The 21,949-nt window shown below is 36.4% G+C and overlaps 1 protein-coding gene across 1 annotated transcript in view; it reads left to right on the forward strand.

Annotated features, from left to right (window-relative positions):
• Positions 1-21,949, forward strand: part of LOC127440514 (ephrin type-A receptor 3-like) — a 225,783-nt gene that overhangs the window by 195,905 nt on the left and 7,929 nt on the right. The window contains exons 12-16 of the mRNA XM_051697142.1: positions 8,493-8,554; positions 11,182-11,391; positions 17,329-17,478; positions 19,412-19,605; positions 21,503-21,640. Coding sequence (XP_051553102.1) covers positions 8,493-8,554; positions 11,182-11,391; positions 17,329-17,478; positions 19,412-19,605; positions 21,503-21,640 — 754 coding nt within the window. The remainder of the gene's footprint in view (positions 1-8,492; positions 8,555-11,181; positions 11,392-17,328; positions 17,479-19,411; positions 19,606-21,502; positions 21,641-21,949) is intronic.

The raw sequence follows: 21,949 nt of genomic DNA on the forward strand, positions 1-21,949 counted from the left end.
CTGTAGTGGAATAAATTCCAAAAGTAACCCTCCCAACCCTATATATATATATATATATATATATATATATATATATATATATATATATATATATATATATATAGGCATTTCCGTCCACAGAACTGCCACTCAGTGGATGTTTTTTTTTTTTTTTTTTGCTGATCTCTGCTGATCTCCTGGGATTTTCACACACAACAGTCTCTAGAATTTGCTCCGAATGGTGCCAAAAAAAACAAAAAAACATGCAGTGAGTGGCAGTTCTGTGGACGGAAATGCCTTGTTGATGAGAGAGGTCAACAGAGAACTGTCAGACTGGTTCAAACTGACAAAGTCTACGGTAACTCAGATAACCGCTCTGTTCAATTGTGGTGAGAAGAATATAATTTCAGAATGCTATTCTAAGATGCGGGCTGGCACTGTTTTGGCGGCACGAGGGGACCTACATAATGATGGCTGATTGGTATATTAACTATATATATATATATATATATATATATATATATACACTACCAGTCAAACGTTTTGAAACACACTCATTCTTTATTGTAATTTTTTTTTTTTTTTTCACATTTTAGAATAATAGTAAAGTCATCAACACTATAGAATAAAATAAATGGAACTATGGGAATTATGTTGTGACTAAACAATATCCAAAATAAATCAAAACTGTGTTATATTTAGCCTTCTTGAGATATCACCCTGGGATGCTTTTTAAACAGTATTGAAGGAGTTCCCATCTATGTTGGGCACTTATTGGCTGCTTTTCTTTATTATTTGGTCCAAGTCATCAATAAAAAAAAAAATTAAATAAAATTAAATTAAACTTTAGTTTTATAATTAAATAAATTAATACGTTGGCACAATTATATTTTTGTCTACAAAACTCATTTCAAACATTTAAGCATACGCCTTCAGATCAAAAGATTTTTAAGATCATGAGAAACATTTCAGTCAAGTGTTTCAAAACTTCTGTCCGGTAGTGTATATATATATATATATATATATATATATATATATATATATATTAAATTTAGTACATTACATATAGATTGCTATTCTTTATTATTTCAATTATACCATCGATATCAATATTCCCCATTTTTTTAAGTTTTAAATAGTCAAATTTCTTACACTTACTGCTTTTAATATATTATTTATTTTATATATAAGCTTACACTTTTACTACACAAAATGCCTTTTTTTCAAAAATGTATCCAAAATTAAAGATGTGAAAAAAGTTTTTTTTTTTATATATAACCAGTAGCTTCCCAAAAATACTTTTTAAGGAGGAGAAAAACAATATATGTTAAACAAATGTTATAATGTATGTTTATGCTGTAAAATTTCTTGTCACTATCAAGTGGCATTTTCATGTTTAATGGAGGTGGGTTGTAAACGTTTAACATTTTATAATATACTTTGTATCAAAAACTAAAATTAATTTGTGGTATTTTATTTTTAGTTAGTTTTGGAGTCATGGACATTTTAGTTTTTTTTTTTTTTTTTTTTTATGTTAGTCCTTCTCTCTCTTTTTTGTGATTGTAATTTTTACTGTTCTCTGCAACAATCATACCAACCATTTTATACATTCATTATTATTATTATTATTATTATTATTATTATTATTATTATTATTATTATTAGCCTTTTCGGTTAAAAAATAAATAATTAAAACATATGTAAACTGATATTAAATAAGCATAAAGTGTTCTATAGGTGTTTAAATTGTATCAGGTGTAATTCCATGTTTGTCCTGCATGTGTCTGCATAAGTCTTTACGATTTTCTTAGCGCTGTACGATTACTCCAGAACACTCGTTAATCTACAAGCATTTTCAAGTACTGCTTAAGTTACGATGCTTTTGGGAAACAGGCCGCAAAACTAAGATGTATCGTAAAATGGATTCTACTATCTACTTAGGCTTACAATGGTTTTGGGAAACGATGCTTTGGTTTCTTTTAAATGTATAAATATTTTGAAACAAATATATATATATATATATATATATATATATATATATATATATATATATATATATATATATATATATATATATAATATTGCAATGATGCACATGATTTGGTTTATTGTCCATGATTTTTAAAGCCTGATTGTAAAGTGACATTATACGATTTACTGTGGAATCACTTGTTTGAGTCCAAACTGTAATGCAATATGAAATATGAGACAAAATCATTGCATGCATAAAGAGCTGAGCCACCTGCTTTGAAATGCACTGTCTAATTTATTTGAAACAATGTAAGTTAATCTTTATCTAAGTTTTTACATGTCTATCAAATGTGAGTTGACAATCTAAAGTAAAACCTAAGAAATTGATTTTGATTTGAAATTGATTAATTTTCATTGTTCCTTTTTCTTTTCTATTAGAGAAACACATAGAAACTGTTTTTCTGACATTCAAAGTGAGGTGGTTATTTTGGAGCCACTGAGATATTACCTCTAAATTTGCATTTAAAATCTCATCTGCCTTTGCTAGAGTTTTAGCTGATGTGTAAAAAACGTAAAGCTGACACTTAATATCTGGGCAGCAACTTGGCAAATCATTTATAAATAAACTAAAAAGCAATGGACCTAAAATTGAACCTTGGGGTATTTCTGGATTATTGTTAACAAAAGATTAATTTTCCTGCTCAATTATGACACATTGCTCTTTTTTGTAGGTAAGAGGCAAACCACTCAGGTGTTTGATTACTAAAATTAAAAGCAGTTAATTTAGACAAAATACTATAATGGTTAACAGTATCGAATGCCTTTTTCAGGTCAAATAAAAACTGCTCCCACAACATGCCCCTGATCTAAAGAACGTCTTTCATTTTCCAAGAAATAACAGTTTGCAGTTTCCATAGAGTGCTGGGGCCTAAAACCAAACTGCTGTGGGTGAAGGAACCTATTACACTCTAAGTGATTTATTATTGTTCTTCCACTACCTTCTCTAAGCCCTTAGACATGACAGGTAAAAATTGAAGTTGGACAATAATTTGAGACCAAATTGGAATCACCAGATTAAAAAATTTGAGTAATAATAGCTTTTTCCAATTTTCTGGGAATTTGCTTTTGCTAATTGATAAGTGTGATGAAGAGGAGGGCGTGGCCGGGCCGTAAGGACACATGCCCGGCACTGAATTGTCCTAATCAGCCGGGAGGGGGATAAAGATGAGCCGGAGGTGTCAGTTCAAGAGAGAGACGATCTCTCGCTCTTGCTCTCTTCCTCTCCCTCCCTCCCTGTCTGTCTTAACTTTATTTATGTCGTTAAAGTTATGTTGACTGTTCTGCCAGTTCCCGCCTCCTCCTTGCCTATCTTTTGAACCCTGTTACAATAAGTTTATTAAGTGAGATAATGGAGCTGTCAATAAGGATTCATATTTCTTAATAAAATTGCTATCCAAGTTGTAAATATATTTTGCTGTAGATTTTGATAGAGTCTTTATGATTTCACTTATTTTCCTTTCATCAGTTTCCATAATAATAAAGGGGATTTGGTATTTCTTCCTCACTCTTGTCTTTTGACAATGTTAGTGTAAATGTTTTTGCACAATTCTTCTGCTGAGCATATAAAATATGTATTACATTTGTGCACAATAGTGGCTTTGTCACTAACAATCTCTCCATTTATTTGCAGTTCTTTGATTCTCTGATGATTATGGGTTTTATTTGTTAAATTGTTTCCATAAAATGTAACTTTGTCCATTAGCGTCCTCTGTAAGTTGAGTGTAATATGATACTTTGAATTATGCAGTTCTTGTACTACTTTGTTTCTAAGACTTTTATAAATTAAGGTATTTGTACTTAATTTAGAAGATAATGCAGTTTTTTAAAGCAATGTCTAGTTTTTTCATATGATTACGAATATCACTATTTAGCCATGGTAATGATTTCCTTTTTCTAGAGCATTTCAAAAGTGTATAGTGTTTATCAACCAATTTAGTCACTATTTCAGTTAAAGAATTGCAACAAGAATTCCAATCATTTATTCGAAAGACATTACCCCAATCAGCATTAGTCATCTCTGTTTCAAACTGTGTTCATTTGGATTTCGGTATCCCAAACCTGACTCTATCAAATCCATGATTTTGATGTCCTTGTAAATGTTGTTTTGTTAATTATCTGACTGTATGCACCAAATTGTGGTCTGATAAACCCATCAATAAATTACTTGTTTTTGTGGTTCGATCTTTTCTATTGGTAAAAATGAGATCTGTTAAAGTTGTACTATTTTTTGTCATTCTTGCTGGACTTTTAATAAGCTGGTGGTACTTAAATTTAGTCATAATCATTTTTAATTTGTGTTTTCCACTTTTATCCAACCAGTTGATGTTATAATCTCCATACAACATCGTTTCAGCGTGATTATCAAACATTTCCAATAAAATCTTTATTTCATCATAAAAAGATGCAGTGTATGACCGGGGATTATATAAAACGATAATATTAAAAATGATACGAAGAGTGTAACATTTAAGGCTAGACACTTAAGTGTAGTATTTAATTCAATTTCCTTACAGTTAAATATATCTCTTATGTAAATGAATACCCCAGCACCCATTCCCGAGGATCTATCTTTTCTAAAACAAACATACCTAGGAATATCTATCATACTCGTCATAGTATTGCACTGAAGCCTTGTTTCACTTAAACAAACATAATCTAAGTTTGATTCAGTCAACAATACATTAATTTGATCTAACTTTTGGAGTAAACTCTCCGACTTCACCCGACCAAACCCGCATGTCCTCCGCCAACCACACCACATGCGCCTGGACCGGCGTGTCCGCTATGCCATGCATGAGAGTATCCACAACCTTTTCTGGAATGCCCACACAGATCCAACCACATCTCCAACACTTCTCCTACACAGACACCAGGGATTCAGGCCTTCACCAGCACCAAACACCACCGCAGATACTACACCCCCTGCAGCGTTTCCTTTCCTGCCTTGGAGAATAAAGTTCCCCGTTGGTCCGGCTGGTTCGATAGGAGTTGATCTTGTGAAGATATTACTCAGTTGTTCTCCCATAGCAGGTCCAGGATTTAGATGTATGTCACCGGCCAGCAGCAATAAAATCAAAAAAAGTTTGCAGCTTGTGCCACTATTGCCTATCTGATTTTTGTTTTATAAGGATGATTTTTTGCTTTGCAACAATTTGTTTTGTCCACAGCTTGAGTATAAAATATAATTTCCATATCCAGAGCAGTATAACTTTGTTTGTTCCGTTGTAGTCGCAATCCACTGATCAGGTGATGGAGTTTGATTATCTTTCAGTATGGTAATTATTGGAAGCCAGCACCAAACAACAGCAGATCGGCAATAAAAAACACTTTGCCTTTGTTGATTTGTTTTCTAATGAACTTTGAACACTCACTTGATTAAATGTAGAAAACTACTAACAAATACAATAAAAAATGCTTAATGAAAGTTTACCAGGAAAGTGGAGCCTATCAAATCACTCATTCCCTTGGCAGCCATCTTGAATCACATAAAGGCTCTTTATCAACCCCTATAGTCTGCAGTCTTTCTTTTCCGTAGGCTGTTACCCGGAGGTCAGAGCTCCTGGAGGCTGCTGGGAGCTTCTCTGATCAGATCCACTATCTCGGCCACACGCTTTTTCAGGATGAAAGCCAACAGCTGTTTCAGTCGTCTCTGTGATACAGCAGTCACGCACATACATGCAGGCCTGGTGACTCAAGGCCACCCATTGCTGTGCCATTCCCAGAATGTAGTACAGTGCCGTCCGCTTCCCCTCTCTCTCCGGCTGACAGCTACATTAGTCTGCCTCCAAAAAGTAAAAGGGAATTGGATTTTTTTCTCTTTTTCGGACGAGACATGTGGCTTGTGGTTTGGGGGTGTTGAGAAAGGCATTTATCTTGGTGAGATAGTGATTTAATTTTAGGTGATTTATAACCAGCCAGTTGCCGTGGTGATGCTCTGAGGGGGTGATCAAATCCGTTTTTCACAAACACATAGAGACACACACATACTGTATATACACACATACACCTCTCATGTCTTTTGACTAGAGCACATATCTCAGTATTCCAAAGTGGAGATGTGAAGAATAAAAGTCATTTATCAGCACTGACATGATTGCTGTTTACATGTCCCTGAGAGAGACAGGGACAACAGGCCACAACTAAGTACTTATGTCTCTACTAAACACTGATATACTGTATAGCCAGAAAAGGCACTATTTTTGAGAGGAAGTAACCAAAGACTTTTTACTTTTTCTGTTTTTGAGAAAGGCAAGCCAATTCACTCTGCGTGCCTATTCGAAACTTCTTTTTGCAGCTATTTTCTATTGATTCAAGTACAGTTACTATCTACTTGAATGGGGAAAGATCAAATGCTCAAACAAAACCAGTTGGTCAGGATTATGGTCAAATAACATTTCAAATCAGCAATAAAATTTGATAACAATGGTATCATAAAATGTGCTTCTTTAGCTCAAACCACACAACAACGCTATTTTGTAGGCTGCTGTAGCTAATGTGTATACACATTCTTGAATAAACAGACAATCGATGTCTATCAAAAAAAGTGATTGGCTCTTTTATCTGTTAGGCGAGACTTACATTCCCACAGCCGCCATGTTCAGTGTCACAATTTCTCCCATTCATATGTATATGAGTCACCTGTCTCATACTGTCTCTGATTGTGTGCTTCCTTTATTTGGCCTGTTGTTTTGTTTTCTCTTTGGCTTTTTTTGCTTGAGGTACTTGTATTCATACTTGCAGCTATCAAGTTTTTCCATTGTCCAAAGTTCGGAAAATACAAATAAAATGCCAAAGCTACAATTAGTTTTGCAGATTTTTAGCTGTCAACAAAGAAGTCTCCTGGTGTTCAAATTGCAGAGGATAAATAATGCCATGTAATGCTAGCATTTTTGAAGGAATATGATTATCAAAAGAGAGGATCATTTAGCATGCTATTTTATTTATTTATTTATTTATTCAGGTGAACTATCCATTTCAGTTTTCATGAGCATAAGACATAAGGCCAAGGTTGCAGGTATACTCTCATGTCCATGAGGCTTGTTTTTTATGAGACTGACTACTGACCAGTGAGAATCAGTTTCCTGCTATCTCAAATACTGAGCTCTCTTCACCTCACATTGCTTTCCATGTCTTTACATGTACCACACTCACCTTCCCGTAAGCATCAGTTTTGGAAAAAATGCTTTGTACATAGTACTCACATTCCCTTTTAACAGGGGTAAGAATGGTTTACTGTATACCACCAGAATCAGACGGACCAACTAATCAACAGGCACATAGTAATTTTTCTCAGTGGTCATGTTTTGATTCGTTCTGTCAAACCTGTACATGGATGTGTCTGTCAAATTAAACAAAGCTGGCTAAACGTTTGAACTCTCTGTGACCTGAGAGTGATGTACAGTATTTAGGTCAGAGGATTGAGAAGGAAATGACAGAGCCTGTTAACCGTGACTCACTACGGCAGTGGAACATTTTTATTTTCGATATCGGCTTTCAGACAAGGCCTTATGGTCAAAACCTAGTTAGTAGCCTCGCTGCATTCTGCCTACTATTTACTCTCTAAAGAACTCAGAAACTAAAAAATTGCAGAACACCACGCAATGGTCAAAGAATTCTGTCTACCACACATTTACATAGAAAAACGATTGAAAGACAGTGCAGATGGATGCAAAAATCTCTTGGTGTGAACAACCCCTTAGAAGCAAGCATCATTTTGCTGCCTACCTTTGGAACAACTTATGTCTAAGACCTTACAAATGCTGAAGGCTATTCCATTATTGATCTCATATGGGAAGCGAGTATGTGTGTGTTTCTCAGGTTAATCAGTAAATTAATACTTGTCCAACTATTGCTCATGAAAGTGAAGAGAGGGCGGACGTGCTGCATTCAGTTGATTGACTAACACCTCATTTTCTCAGCTTGAGGTCTGGATTGGATCCTAGGTCATTTGTAAGACAAATCCAGTGCATCCTGGAAAACGGAAAGTGTCGAGATTACAGGAAATCTGGCTTTTGCTACCTACCATCCATCACTGCTTGTGCCTATCAAAACAGGTGTGGAGCCCTGCCATCGGCTCTCACAGACTGTCCTGCCCGCCCATCATGACAACAAAGCTTTCTAATTGGTTCTCAGTGAATTAGCTGGGGTTAATTAACTGCTGTCTTTGATGGTGGAAGGCTCTGATGAAGGTCTGTCATGCTGAATAATGGGGCTGCCCACAAGAGAAGCTGAGAGTGTGGCCAGGGATTAGCCTCCTCTCTTTTTCCCTCCATTCCTGTGTTTCAGCATTTCAGCGATAAAGGATTAATGACGGCATTACCATGATTTATTTCTGCGTGGCTTTATGTAGAATCATCAATCTGTTAAGGCATTTTTTTTTTATTATTATTATTATTCTTTCCATTTAGGCTGTGATGGTAAATCTTGTATTTTCTGTCTTTTTTTTTGTGTGTGTGTGTGTGTGTGTGTGTGTGTGTCTACAGGCAAGCCTGTGATGATTATTACAGAGTACATGGAGAATGGATCTTTGGATACTTTCCTAAAGGTGAGAAAGGCAAAATGCCCATGGCACAAGTCCATACTGATGTTCACATGCCATTTAAAGATGCTGCCTTACATTTAATTACCTACACTCAATAAATGAGCATCGTTCAAGGGTATAAGTGACGTACACCTCCCTGAAAGTCTATTACTGGAGGGAAATTAAGCATGTAATGGATGCTTGGAGGAGACACAGCATGGATTCAGGTAGCACACTTTTCTTTAGGGCCTTTGCTCCTTTCTACTGTAGAGCAAGCGTGCCAAGGTTATTGTAGTTCTTATTTTTAAAGTGAGTTTCTATTTTAAGAGTATTTTCAAATTTACTTAAAATTTCAGTTTTGTTTTTGTTACTTTTAGCAATGGAGGTTAAGATAAAGTTTAGTCTTTATTTCATGGACACATTTCTATTTCGTTTTATGTCATTGTATTATATATTTTTTTTCTTTTCATTTCTATATTATTTTTAGTGGTGTCTGTCGATTACATTTTTAGTCATGATTATTAGTGTAATTTTTCATAGTTAATCACGATTAGTCACAGATTTTGAAAGGGCTGAAATGTGACTATACAGTATATACTTGTTTTCCTGGGAAAATGCATGCAGTTCCTTCTTAGGAAATAAAACAAAACAAAATGTAACAATAATGCTTTATTAACATTTTCCAAACAAAACCTTTTACATTATAAAGATAGAAGTGCTCAAAATAACACCAAGTGGGAGATTGACTAATTAAAATAACTAGTCCCCCTATTGCAATGCACATTCAATCTCTTAAACCCTCACCCTCCACTGTGACATGAAGATAGTGTGATGATTATGAAATGCAACATCATTTATTTATTTATTTTTTTGCAGTTTTTTAACCACTGCTTTTAGTTTTAAGTTTTAGTTTTAGTTTTTAGTTTTTTTTTAGTTTTTTTGCATTTATTATAGATATTTTTATCAATTAATTATTTTATCTCCCTTAACAAAATAGTTTTAAAATCAATATCATATTATTCAATATTTTTTAATCAATATTTTCATATTAGTTTTAGTAAACGATAACCTTGGAGCATGCGTACAAGCATTTTTTTCTTTGTTAGTTTGTTTTTTAAATAGGTGTTTACATTTTTTTTTTTTTTTTTTTTAATGATTATAGTTAAGGAGAAAGCTGAGGACAAAGAAAATTTCCAGGAATATATACTGTACATATGAAGTGGATTTTGCAGGACACCATTTGCATTTTCTGCACAATTGTCAAATTAACCTGCAACACCCACTATTCTGCTATTAAGACAGATATTTTCAATTGCCACATGAAAATAGAGAGATGACTACAGTAATAACTATTTTTCTTTGCTTTTTTTTTTCTTTTTTTTTTGTCCATTTTTAATTTATTTGTGTTTTTCAAATTGTTCACACAATTATTTTTAAATCAATAGTTTTGGTCTTAGTTTTAGTAAACGATAATAACCCTTGAGCATGTGTATGAGCAGACATGTGACAAATGTGTCTGGTATAGAGGCAGGAAGTGAGTGAATGAACTCAGTAGATTTATAATGAAGGGATGCTCGGTCCACCCCGGTGCCATAACGTCTCTTCCGCAATCCTTGCTAATTTATTACCGCCTTTGTCACCCAGTGGATTGGGCCACAAAATTTTATTACATGCAGCACAGATACGTTTTCCTTTAAGTCAGGACTCTTTTTAATTGCCTACACTTTGAGAAAATGAAAATGAAATCTGACACCCCCACCCCTAAATAAAGGGCCTGTCTGAGACTTTCGATCTCTCTGCAGCGAACATAATGAAGCCCATAAATACCCCCTTAGCCCACATAAAAAGCTAATATAATTATGGGGTCTGTTTTATGGCTAATAGCTCATAGTTTGCCCACCCAGCTACATGTGTTTAATTAGAGGACAGATCAGTTAAGCATTACTTACTAGTACAGAAACAAAACATTTCTCTCTGTCTCTGTATCTATCACATTTTCTGCTTTTACTGTAAGTATAGTGTGGCTTCTGCTGCTAGATTGATAACATTCAGTTGATCAGACCAGACAATCAATCAACGTCCACATTTCACAAAACATGGAGTAATTAACTTACCCACTATATGATGCATGAAATACAAGTGCATGAGATTTGTAATGCTCAGAGGGACAAAAGTGAGGTTTTAACAAGATTAGTGTACAGCCCAGATATGGAGATTAAGACATCAGGCTAATTGCTCATTGCAGAGATTGTTTTTGAGGCAAAATGGATGACTGGGCTCTTTTGTTTTGCTAACAGAAGCACCAAATCCAGATGTTTTTACACTAATAAAGCCCTGTTAACATTATAGAAACTATTACAGAAAGAGCTATAAAACCAGAGGTCAGAGTCTTTTGCATAATGAATCAGAGAACTGGTGGCAAAACCATTGGAACAGTGAAAATGGAGTGTTTGAGAAATGCATGAAGACTGAATAATGTAAATATTTGAACAGAAAGCAACTCTTAAGACACTGCTGAGGACATTTCACCAGGTCCAACTAAACGTCAGCATCCAGGAACACTTGAAGAACCTTTATTTTGAAAAGTGTTAAGCACCTGTTTAAGCCGAATAAGTTCACAAATGTAATACATATGCCCTCTTCTCTACCAGAAACATGATGGGCAGTTCACAATCATTCAGTTGGTGGGCATGATGCATGGTATCGCTTCAGGAATGAAGTATCTGTCTGACATGAGCTACGTCCACCGTGACCTGGCAGCACGCAACATCCTGGTCAACAGTAACCTGGTGTGTAAGGTGTCTGACTTTGGCCTGTCCAGAGTGCTAGAGGATGATCCTGAAGCTGCATACACCACACGGGTAAATCACCTTATCTTTTTTAAGGATATGTGATTCTAAAGTGGTTTATCATCAGTTTTACAAAAATGAATGAACAAAGAACTAAACTGATTAAAAATGTATCATTTTTGTTATACAGTTGTGCTCAAAAGTTTGCACACCATGGCAAAAATTGTGACATTTTGGCATCGATTTTGAAAATATGACTGATCCTGCAAAAAAAACGGTCTTTTATTTAAGGATAGTGATCACATGAAGCCATTTATTATCACATAGTTGTTTGGCTCCTTTTTAAATCATAATGGTAACAGAAATCACCTAAATGGCCCTGATCAAAAGTTTACATACCCTTGAATGTTTGGCCTTGTTACAGACACACAAGGTGACACACACAGGTTTAAATGGCAATTAAAGGTTAATTTTTAACCTTAAAAATATATATATATATATTTTTTTTTGCATGATCATATTTTCAAAATCAATGCCAAAATTTCAAAATGTCTGCCAGGGTATGCAAATTTTTGAGCACAACTGTATATCATCTTGTTTGCAGGATGAATCTAAGTATCACTTAGGTCAGGGTACTCAATTAAAGTTCCAAGAGGTCAGGTCTCTACATTTTCTTCCCAGTAAAGGTCCAGATAATAATATGTAGCTTACATGGTGTCAGTAGATATATGGCTAAGAAATTATGTATCTTTTTTTTAAATAGCTTTTTTTTTTTTTTAAATAACTTGCCACGTTGGCAGCAATATTACAGGTGCATCTCAATAAATTAGAATGTCATGGAAAAGTTCATTTATTTCAGTAATTCAACTCAAATTGTGAAACTCGTGTATTAAATAAATTCAATGCACACAGACTGAAGTAGTTTAAGTCTTTGGTTCTTTTAATTGTGATGATTTTGGCTCACATTTAACAAAAACCCACCAATTCACTATCTCAAAAAATTAGAATATGGTGACATGCCAATCAGATAATCAATTCAAAACACCTGCAAAGGTTTTCTGAGCCTTCAAAATGGTCTCTCAGTTTGGTTCACTAGGCTACACAATCATGGGGAAGACTGCTGATCTGACAGTTGTCCAGAAGACAATCATTGACACCCTTCACAAGGAGGGTAAGCCACAAACATTCAAGCTGGCTGTTCACAGAGTGCTGTATCCAAGCATGTTAACAGAAAGTTGAGTGGAAGGAAAAAGTGTGGAAGAAAAAGATGCACAACCGAGAGAACCGCAGCCTTATGAGGATTGTCAAGCAAAATCGATTCAAGAATTTGGGTGAACTTCACAAGGAATGGACTGAGGCTGGGGTCAAGGCATCATGAGCCACCACACACAGACGTGTCAAGGAATTTGGCTACAGTTGTCATATTCCTCTTGTTAAGCCACTCCTGAACCACAGACAACGTCAGAGGCGTCTTACCTGGGCTAAGGAGAAGAAGAACTGGACTGTTGCCCAGTGGTCCTAAGTCCTCTTTTCAGATGAGAGCAAGTTTTGTATTTCATTTGGAAACCAAGGTCCTAGAGTCTGGAGGAAGGGTGGAGAAGTTCATAGCCCAAGTTGCTTGAAGTCCAGTGTTAAATTTCCACAGTCTGTGATGATTTGGGGTGCAATGTCATCTGCTGGTGTTGGTCCATTGTGTTTTTTGAAAACCAAAGTCACTGCACCCGTTTACCAAGACATTTTGGAGCACTTCATGCTTCCTTCTGCTGACCAGCTTTTTAAAGATGCTGATTTCATTTTCCAGCAGGATTTGGCACCTGCCCACACTGCCAAAAGCACCAAAAGTTGGTTAAATGACCATGGTCTTGGTGTGCTTGACTGGCCAGCAAACTCACCAGACCAGAACCCCATAAAGAATCTATGGGGTATTGTCAAGAGGAAAATGAGAAACAAGAGACTAAAAAATGCAGATGAGCTGAAGGCCACTGTCAAAGAAACCTGGGCTTCCATACCACCTCAGCAGTGCCACAAACTGATCACCTCCATGCCACGCCAAATTGAGGCAGTAATTAAAGCAAAATGAGCCCCTACCAAGTATTGAGTACATATACAGTAAATTAACATACTTTCCGGAAGGCCAACAATTCACTAAAAATGTTTTTTTTATTGGTCTTATGTTGTATTCTAATTTTTTGAAATAGTGAATTGGTGGGTTTTTGTTAAATGTGAGCCAAAATCATCACAATTAAAAGAACCAAAGACTTAAACTACTTCAGTCTGTGTGCATTGAATTTATTTAATACACAAGTTTCACAATTTGAGTTGAATTACTGAAATAAATGAACTTCTCCACGACATTCTAATTTATTGAGATGCACCTGTATATATATATATATATATATATATATATATATATATATATATATATATATATATATATATATATATATATAATATATATTCCTAAACAGTCAAAATAGTCTCTTCAAAACTGGGCAGGAATGAGGACATTGGGGGCCCAGATACAGCCAAAGAAGTTGGGTCTGAGAGATCTTTTCTACCAAAAGATTAAACTATTACATTAAGATTTCATCAGTTGAGGGCACTTGGATATGAATATTAAAAGATAAGATCATATACTGTATATATATATATGGGACACTGTATGGGGGTTCAGGGATATCCCCTGAGAGAACATTTATAAAACTGTAAAAAGCCTGAATGGACCATTTTTATATTTTCCTTAAAGTGAATCTATTAACAACAAACAAACAATTTACATAACAACAGTGAAGCATTAAAATACTGTTTGCATAATAAGTATAAATAGGCTTTCCTTGCCATCCATGATGACATCTAATTTTCATAAAATTAGAACAAAAATCTGTTTGTTTGTTTATTATGAAAGGCTCGTAATATGCTGATTAATAAAGCTACATTTAGACATGGAAAAAAAACATAATAGTCTAAAGGCACCACATTAACGTTTTTGATGTTAAAGCCTAATTTACTGTATGTATGAGTTGCAGGTGTGGTTATTAGCCTCCTGTCTATAACGGGGAGAGAGGCATCGCGCGTGCAGCGGGAATAAAGCGCACAGCACTGAACGTGCTTTATTCCTGCTCCAGAGAGAAATATTTCTAGCGCTGAATGCGCTTTTTTCCTGCTCCGCGCACGTATTCACGTATACTTACACAATCACTTAGCCAGGTGTCAGATAACTAGCACAAAGATTTAGAGCTCAGTCCGGATTGAAACCGGAGTCCGCCTATTGAGTACTTCTGACTTAGGTTATAGTTTAGTTAATGGATCTCTTTAATTTCAGTTTTTTTTCAGACAGTTTTTACTGCCTTCTCGATGTTTGGGGAGTACAGAAATCTAACACATACTGTGAGACCTTTGAGACATCCCTGTTGAAAAGACCAGCGTTGTTGGACACCAGCATACTGCATGTTGTGTTTTGGAAGCTGGTTCCTGGCATGGGATGCTGGTGTGCTGGTGTCCCCACCAGGCTCCTTAACTAGCTTGACCAGCAAGATTGGTCAACCAGCTTCACAAAAACAGCATGGTGAACAGCATGGCTGTGCTGGTTGACCAGGTAGACCATCACCACACCAGCACTAACCAGCATATAACTTCTTGAACCAACATTATAATTAATGCTGGTCTTTTCTTCAGGGATAGTTCAAGAAAGTCTCAATGTCTTCCATATATTTGAAAATGTTTATCATGTCCAATGAAAGTGTTTGGCTGTATTAAAAAAAAAAATAAATAAATAAAAAAAAAAGAATATACAGCAATATGTCAGGGAACAAGAGAGAGTTGACTTTCCACTAAGGGGTCAGTCTTTCTGTCCACCCAGCATGTATTAATTGCATCCCTTCCTGACAGGACAACAGCCTCCTAAACCCCCAAAATCTTTAGCACCCTCTCTCCCTTTCCTCTCAACTCCGTAAATGGTGAGCACCCTGTTGATGTATATGAAGGACAAGGACAAGAGAGGGATGTGTGGTTATGTGTGTGCATTGCTGTTGGTGTCCACTTGGGTGGACAAAGCATAGACTCAGCAGGAGAAACAGTTGTCACATATGAATACAAGGTACCTTGAGCAGACCGACTTGCAGATTGACTTTTGATGTAGTATCATGCTCAAGCTGGACACTGTTTAAGAACATGGTAAATGGTTTCTAGCTGGTCTAAGCTGGTCCAAGCTGGCCATTTGCTTGTCTTAGCTGGTCATCAGGTAGTCAATAGCTTCTCCAAGCTGATCTTTAGCTGACACAAGATGGTCTGGTCGATCAGCCACCATGTTCTAAAAACCAGCCTGACCACCTTAAGCTGGTATAACCAGCTGGAAGCTTGCTTGTTGCTGGTCCAAGATGGTCCAAGACCAGCTAAGGACCATCTTAGACCAACTAGAAAACACCACGTTCCCCTTGCTGAACAAAGCAGCTTAAACCAGCCTAAGTTGGTTTGCTGGTCTTAGCTGGTTCAAGATGGAATTTCCAGCAGGGGTTTGTGTGAGAGTGAGGCAAAATGTGTGTTTAACGCAGTGAGGAACCCTTAAAATAACTCTGACATTCAAAGCCCCTTTCCCAGTCACTTAAAGGCTGAAATTGTGACGAGATGAAACTCTCCAGGCCACACGAGGCACCCGTTTATGTGCCGTGACTTCATATAATTAAAAAAACTGTAAAGATTGCTTTTTTGAAATTCTCTTTAAATGATTTTACCCCATGGGCTCTGGTTCGGCTCTTTGGCACGCTCCTCACGTATATCTATATAGAGTACAGCCATTTTGTCTTTTGTTTGACTTTGACTGCAGAGATTAACTCCCAATGACTGCAGCTATTTAAAAAGACATTTAGGTAAATATAGACTTTGTCATAGTGGTGGAAATTGAAAGAACAAAAATAGCCTTTAGATTTGTATTTTGTGTATCTATAACAGGGATGTCGCAGTACTGCAGTCTGTAAGGAAGGTGTATTACTGCTGAAAAAAAAACAACAACACCTTTTTAAACCAGCCTAAGATGGTTTTGCTGGTTTTAGCTTGTCTCCCAGCCTGCTCAGGTTTATCACTGATCATACAAAAACAAATGAAGAAAGAACTAAGGTGATTAAAAATTGTTTATATTGTTTTTGTTTTATAACATCCTCAGATGAATCTAAGTATCACTTAGGTTGTGGTTTATTTGATGGATCTCTTTAATTTCAGTGTTTTTTATCTAGTTTTCACTGCCATCTTAATTTTTAAGGAGTAAAGTGATCTGATCCATCCTGTAATACCTTTCAGAGATCCCTTTTGAAAAGACCAGCAATACTGAATGCTGTGTTTTGGATTCTGGTAATTGGCATTGTAAACCAGCCTAAATGGCTTTGCTGGTTTTAGCGGGTCTCTCAGCCAACTCAGGCTGGTCAGTTTGGTGGTTTTATATGTTATGGGAATTTTTTTCAGCTGTCAGGCTGGGAGACCATTCGGTTAACTAGCTAAACTAGCTGAGCACCAGCTTGGCAAAACTGGGAGATCAGCTAAGACCAGCAAACCAGCTTAGTTTGGTTTTAAGCAAAAAACCATCTTAAGGGGGATAGCTAGCCTAAGCTGGCTTTCAAGCTGGTTTCAACTGGTCTGACTGTCTGGTTTGATGGTTTTAAACAGGTTTTTGCCATTTTTCAGCTGGTCAGGCTGGGAGACCAGTTGGCCAACCAGCTAAACCAGCCAAGCACCAGCTTGGCCAGGCTGGGAGGCCACCTAAGACCAGTGAACCAGCTTAGGTTGGTTTAATATGTTTTTTTAAGCAAGTAAGCCATCTTATGGAGGAGCTGTTCTAAGATGGACATCAAACTGATTTTCACTGGTCATACTGGTCTGGTTTGATGGTTTTAGAGGGGTTTGGGGCAGACCATCTACTGAGTACCAGCTTGGCCAATATAGCTTAGAACAGCAAACCATCTTAGGCTGGCATTTTTCCAGCTGCTTATTCATTATTATTTTTTTATTTATTTTTTTAAGGGTGGAAAAATTCCTATTCGATGGACAGCCCCAGAGGCTATAGCGTACAGGAAGTTCACCTCAGCGAGCGACGTTTGGAGTTATGGCATCGTCATGTGGGAGGTTATCTCGTATGGAGAGAGGCCTTACTGGGAGATGTCTAATCAAGACGTAAGTGTCCTTGAGAAACTGGAAGCACATACAGTATGTTCTCGTGTGTATTGTTTAAATTGAAATCTGCTCCACTAATTTCTCCACTAATATCGTTTCCACTGAAACATCTCAGGGGGGCAAAGCCACATAGCCTTGAGCTGTGTGTCCCTGCAAACATTCAAAGAATAAAATCTTCTTAAAGTGATGTCTGTATTGATGGCTTAAATTACCAGTTGCTGGTACAATTTTAACCTTTACAAGTATGTTTTAGGCACTTTCATGTTGGTTTTGGCTGGTCTGACAAACACAGGTCAAACTGATTTACCTTCAATAACAATAATAACCAACTGCTCTATCAGACAAAAAAAAAAAAAAACAATTGGCCAATTGATAAAAAAAATCAAAAATTTTATCAACAATTGATAAAAAAACAAAACAAAAAAACAACTGGCCATCTAAAACCATCTAGGAATTTAAGATGGTAAAAAACAAGGTGGTGTGGCTTATTGGTTAAAGACTTGGTGCCCTATTTTAAGCGTGCTTGCGCTATGCCATAAATCATAAGCGCAAAGTCAGTGGGCATGGCCAGGAAATGTTGGTATTTTCGTGCAAGCATTTGCTAAGTCTAGGCGCAAGTAGGTTTGGCAAAATCACATGCGCAACGCGCAAATGGGCTGGATTAAATGCATCATAATTCTGAGGTTTTCTCCAGTTATTATTCCACCGTCTGCATATATAGTTCATTCCCTCAAGCACCAGCGATATAAACCAAGACAGCACATTCATAAGAAGTTGGCAGTGTAAATGGACCGTATGCAATGAATTAGAAGAATAATTTATGTTATGCATTAACTGCCTTTTTGATAATTGTCTGGCATATATCTATGACAGTGACAGGCTCCTTTCTTATGCATGGAAAATCTGATTCTCGTCAGAATTTGGATGTAGGCTCCGTTAAATTACAGAGGATGTTAGTATTATTAATAATTTTCATACTGACACACAAATCATGGCTGGTATTAACAGTGATTGTATCGGCACGCACTTCACTTCTATCAGTCGATTTTGATAAATTAAATTAATTTATTGAAACACGATAAAAAATAAATCGTGTTTCATTTATTTCTAAATTGAAATTACACTTCAAACTAAATAAACAAATCAAAATAAATCAAAATAAGTGGTCAAAAAATCATAGTCTACCAATTCCAAACATTTTACTCTCTCCAACTACTTCCACCGGCCCATTTTGCAGTGACTTAACAGGTGGAAAAATACCTTTAGACTTACAAATTATACCATAAATTGTAAATTTAAACATAATAATAATAATAATTAAAAAAATAAACCATGACCTATAGATAGTTTAACACAAATCACATACTTGTTTTTTTTTCTTTTTCAAATAAGACTAATATAAAACTCAGATTGTCAGAGACAAAATCTGATGTTCCACTATATTTTCAGAGTTTGGAAATGATTTTACCACCTGCTGGTGGAATCTCCAAACTGCAAATGCAGGGACTGAGTTTAAACTTTGTGTTAAGACATGGTTTTCAAACGTCTTAGCGCAATGAACTATTTCTAAGGAAAACAGCAAACTTCATTACCATATGTTACACCCACAACAGTGCAAACACTCCCACCCACGCCCACTTGCGTTTTGCGCTGACACGAAAATTTCTATTAGAATTAGCGCTCTCACAAAAATTGGATAAAATGGTGCAGACAGTCATTGCGGACAGTCGTTGCGCATAGCGCTGCGCTTTGCGCACTCATGAAAATAGAGCACTTGGTCTTATAACATAATGGTTGTTGGTTCAAACTTCAAAAAGTTCAAAGAAACCAGAATTGTGCACTTGAGAAAGACACTTAAAAAATAAACTGCAAGTTGCTTTGTTAAAGAAAGTGTTTATTAAATGAGAAGTAATATGAATACATCTGTTTCCAGGTCATAAAAGCTATAGATGAGGGTTACAGGCTTCCAGCTCCAATGGACTGCCCTGTGGTTCTCCATCAACTGATGCTGGACTGCTGGGAGAAGAGCAGAAGTGAACGACCCAAATTTGGGCAGATCGTCAACACTCTTGACAAACTGATTCGCAACCCCAACAGCCTGAAAGAGCTGGCCAACAGCTCAGTGTGGTGAGAAACAATATGAACTCTTACTTCCCTGCTGAAAAGATTGACATATCTGGACACAAGCATATTTTGTGTTTTGGATGCTGGAGTCCCAATGAGGCTTCTTAACTAGCTTAACTAGCAAGACTACTGATGGTCAACCAGCTTAATCTGCTAATTTTTGCTGGTTAACGTCATGGCTGTGCTAGTCCACCAGCTATACCAGCACCAAACCAGCACAAACCATCTCAGACCAGTATGGAAATTCATGCTCTACTAAAGGCCAAAGTATTCTTTGGTGCGTGCCGCTATGTCTCATGCACAATGCATGTGGCACAAATTTCCTTATCAGCACAGAACACGTGGACTGTTCGCGTACAGCCCATTTTTCTAGGCACACGTTGTTTGCACATGCACCTGCCATTGACTGTACTAAAGATTATCACAAAGCAGTCGTAGTGTGCAGTTCTTTTTGCCTCGCTTTGAAAGGCTAAAGTGCCCGACATGGAAAAATGAAGTATACCAAAGCCATAAGTTTATCTCGCAGTAATTTAAAGTTGATCTTTTTCTACACAGGCTAGTGGAAATGCACTGTGTGTCTGTTCACAGAGGTCTAGCACTGGGGATAGCACAAGGTTAAACCGAAGGATCGACTCTTTAAAACTGACATACTAATAAAATAATTTAAAATTCACAAAAACAAATCCCTAACAGCATAAATAAAGCCAGATAAAATCTAACCGAGCTTTGAGTACAATATTTCATTTAATGTGAAACAACAAGCCGATAAACTCCATGTTGTCTAATATAACCAAACTTAGCGGCATTGATCATTTTCCAACTAACATACAACTAACATAACGTGCAGGTATAACTATACATACAGTACATCTTCCAGCTTTGTAAAAACACTGAGACACTGTCGTATAGATAGTCTGAACCCCCGTTGTAAAACATGACATGAGATAGATCACAGACTCCCTCCTTCACCTGCAGTTTGTCAGGAAAGCTGGAGAGGAGGCGGAAAAGTTCAGATTACAGCCGTGAAGCCACTGAGCCAGAGCCCTTCATGAGATATAGATACGCTTCCTCAGCCCTATCTTAGTCTCTCTGATTACAGCCCAAGCTGCCAGTCATTTTATCCTTCATTGTCCAGAGTAAGAACAGATAAAGAAAGAAGGTGTTAAATACATCCCAGCTCTGGAGATCGAATTGACCCGCAGTTTTCACTCAAACAGTGCTGTCACTCAAAGGAGTGTGGACCTGACTCGCCTGTCACGATGCACAGAAAGGCAACACAAAAGCATTTAACTTGACCTGGAGCTCCATAAGATTCATTCATCCATTCTCATGAAGATGGATACTTCATAAGATATAGACTGTAACAATGCAAAGTAGTAGAAAAATGTGACAAGCTCAATCTTTTAGTGCCACTATGACCCAGAAAAACATTTTGAGTTTTATGCACTAAAGTGAAAAGGGGAATCTCAGCTTTCTATACACTTTCTATATAATTATTCCATTTCTACTCCAAATGCCATTGCAGAGATATAATCATTTAAATGTTGGAAAAGTCTTTCCATTTTACTTTAGTGCGCAAAACTTAAAATTTGTTTCTAGGTCAAAGTGACTCAAAATAATGGAACATGCTGCAGATGCCCTTGGATCAACATCCTTTGCTGGTCCTGGAGCATTCCTTATAAATAATCATAGCCCTAAATCTTCCATACTCCTAATTCTAAACCTCTACCTACCTGTAAAATCAAAGAGAAATGACAATTTTATAAGAATATAAATCATGCTTAGCATATATAGGTTCCAAAGCCGATTTGTGATCTAAGAACAATCTTTTCCAGTTCTGTTATCAGTCCTTAAGTAATGAAACGAAGCACAAATTATACATATTTCATTTCCTTTCCAGGGAAGATCCCACCACCCCTGAATTCAGTGTGAGTACAGTGGATGAATGGCTAGACGCCATCAGTATGGGCCAGTACAAAGAGAACTTTGCCACTGCAGGCTATGTTTCTCTAGACTCTATACTATACATCAGCTTGAGGTAAGACTGCATTCTGAATGTCTGTGTTCACCATAACTATCTGAAATAATAGCAGATGTTATAAAATTCATATATATATATATATATATATATATATATATATATATATATATATATATATATATATATATATATAGTCCATTACATACATGCCCAGCACCAGTGTGTTTCAACTGACTTTACCCTGATGACATATGAACACTTTAATATAATTAATGTAAACATATAATCACACATTAAACTTGACAATTGGCAATTTTTTCAGAAAGTGGCATTCCTTACACCGTTTAAGGGTTTAAAGGCTGTTAA

Source organism: Myxocyprinus asiaticus, chromosome 5 (genome assembly GCF_019703515.2).
Source record: "Myxocyprinus asiaticus isolate MX2 ecotype Aquarium Trade chromosome 5, UBuf_Myxa_2, whole genome shotgun sequence".
Taxonomy (NCBI): Eukaryota; Metazoa; Chordata; class Actinopteri; order Cypriniformes; family Catostomidae; genus Myxocyprinus; species Myxocyprinus asiaticus.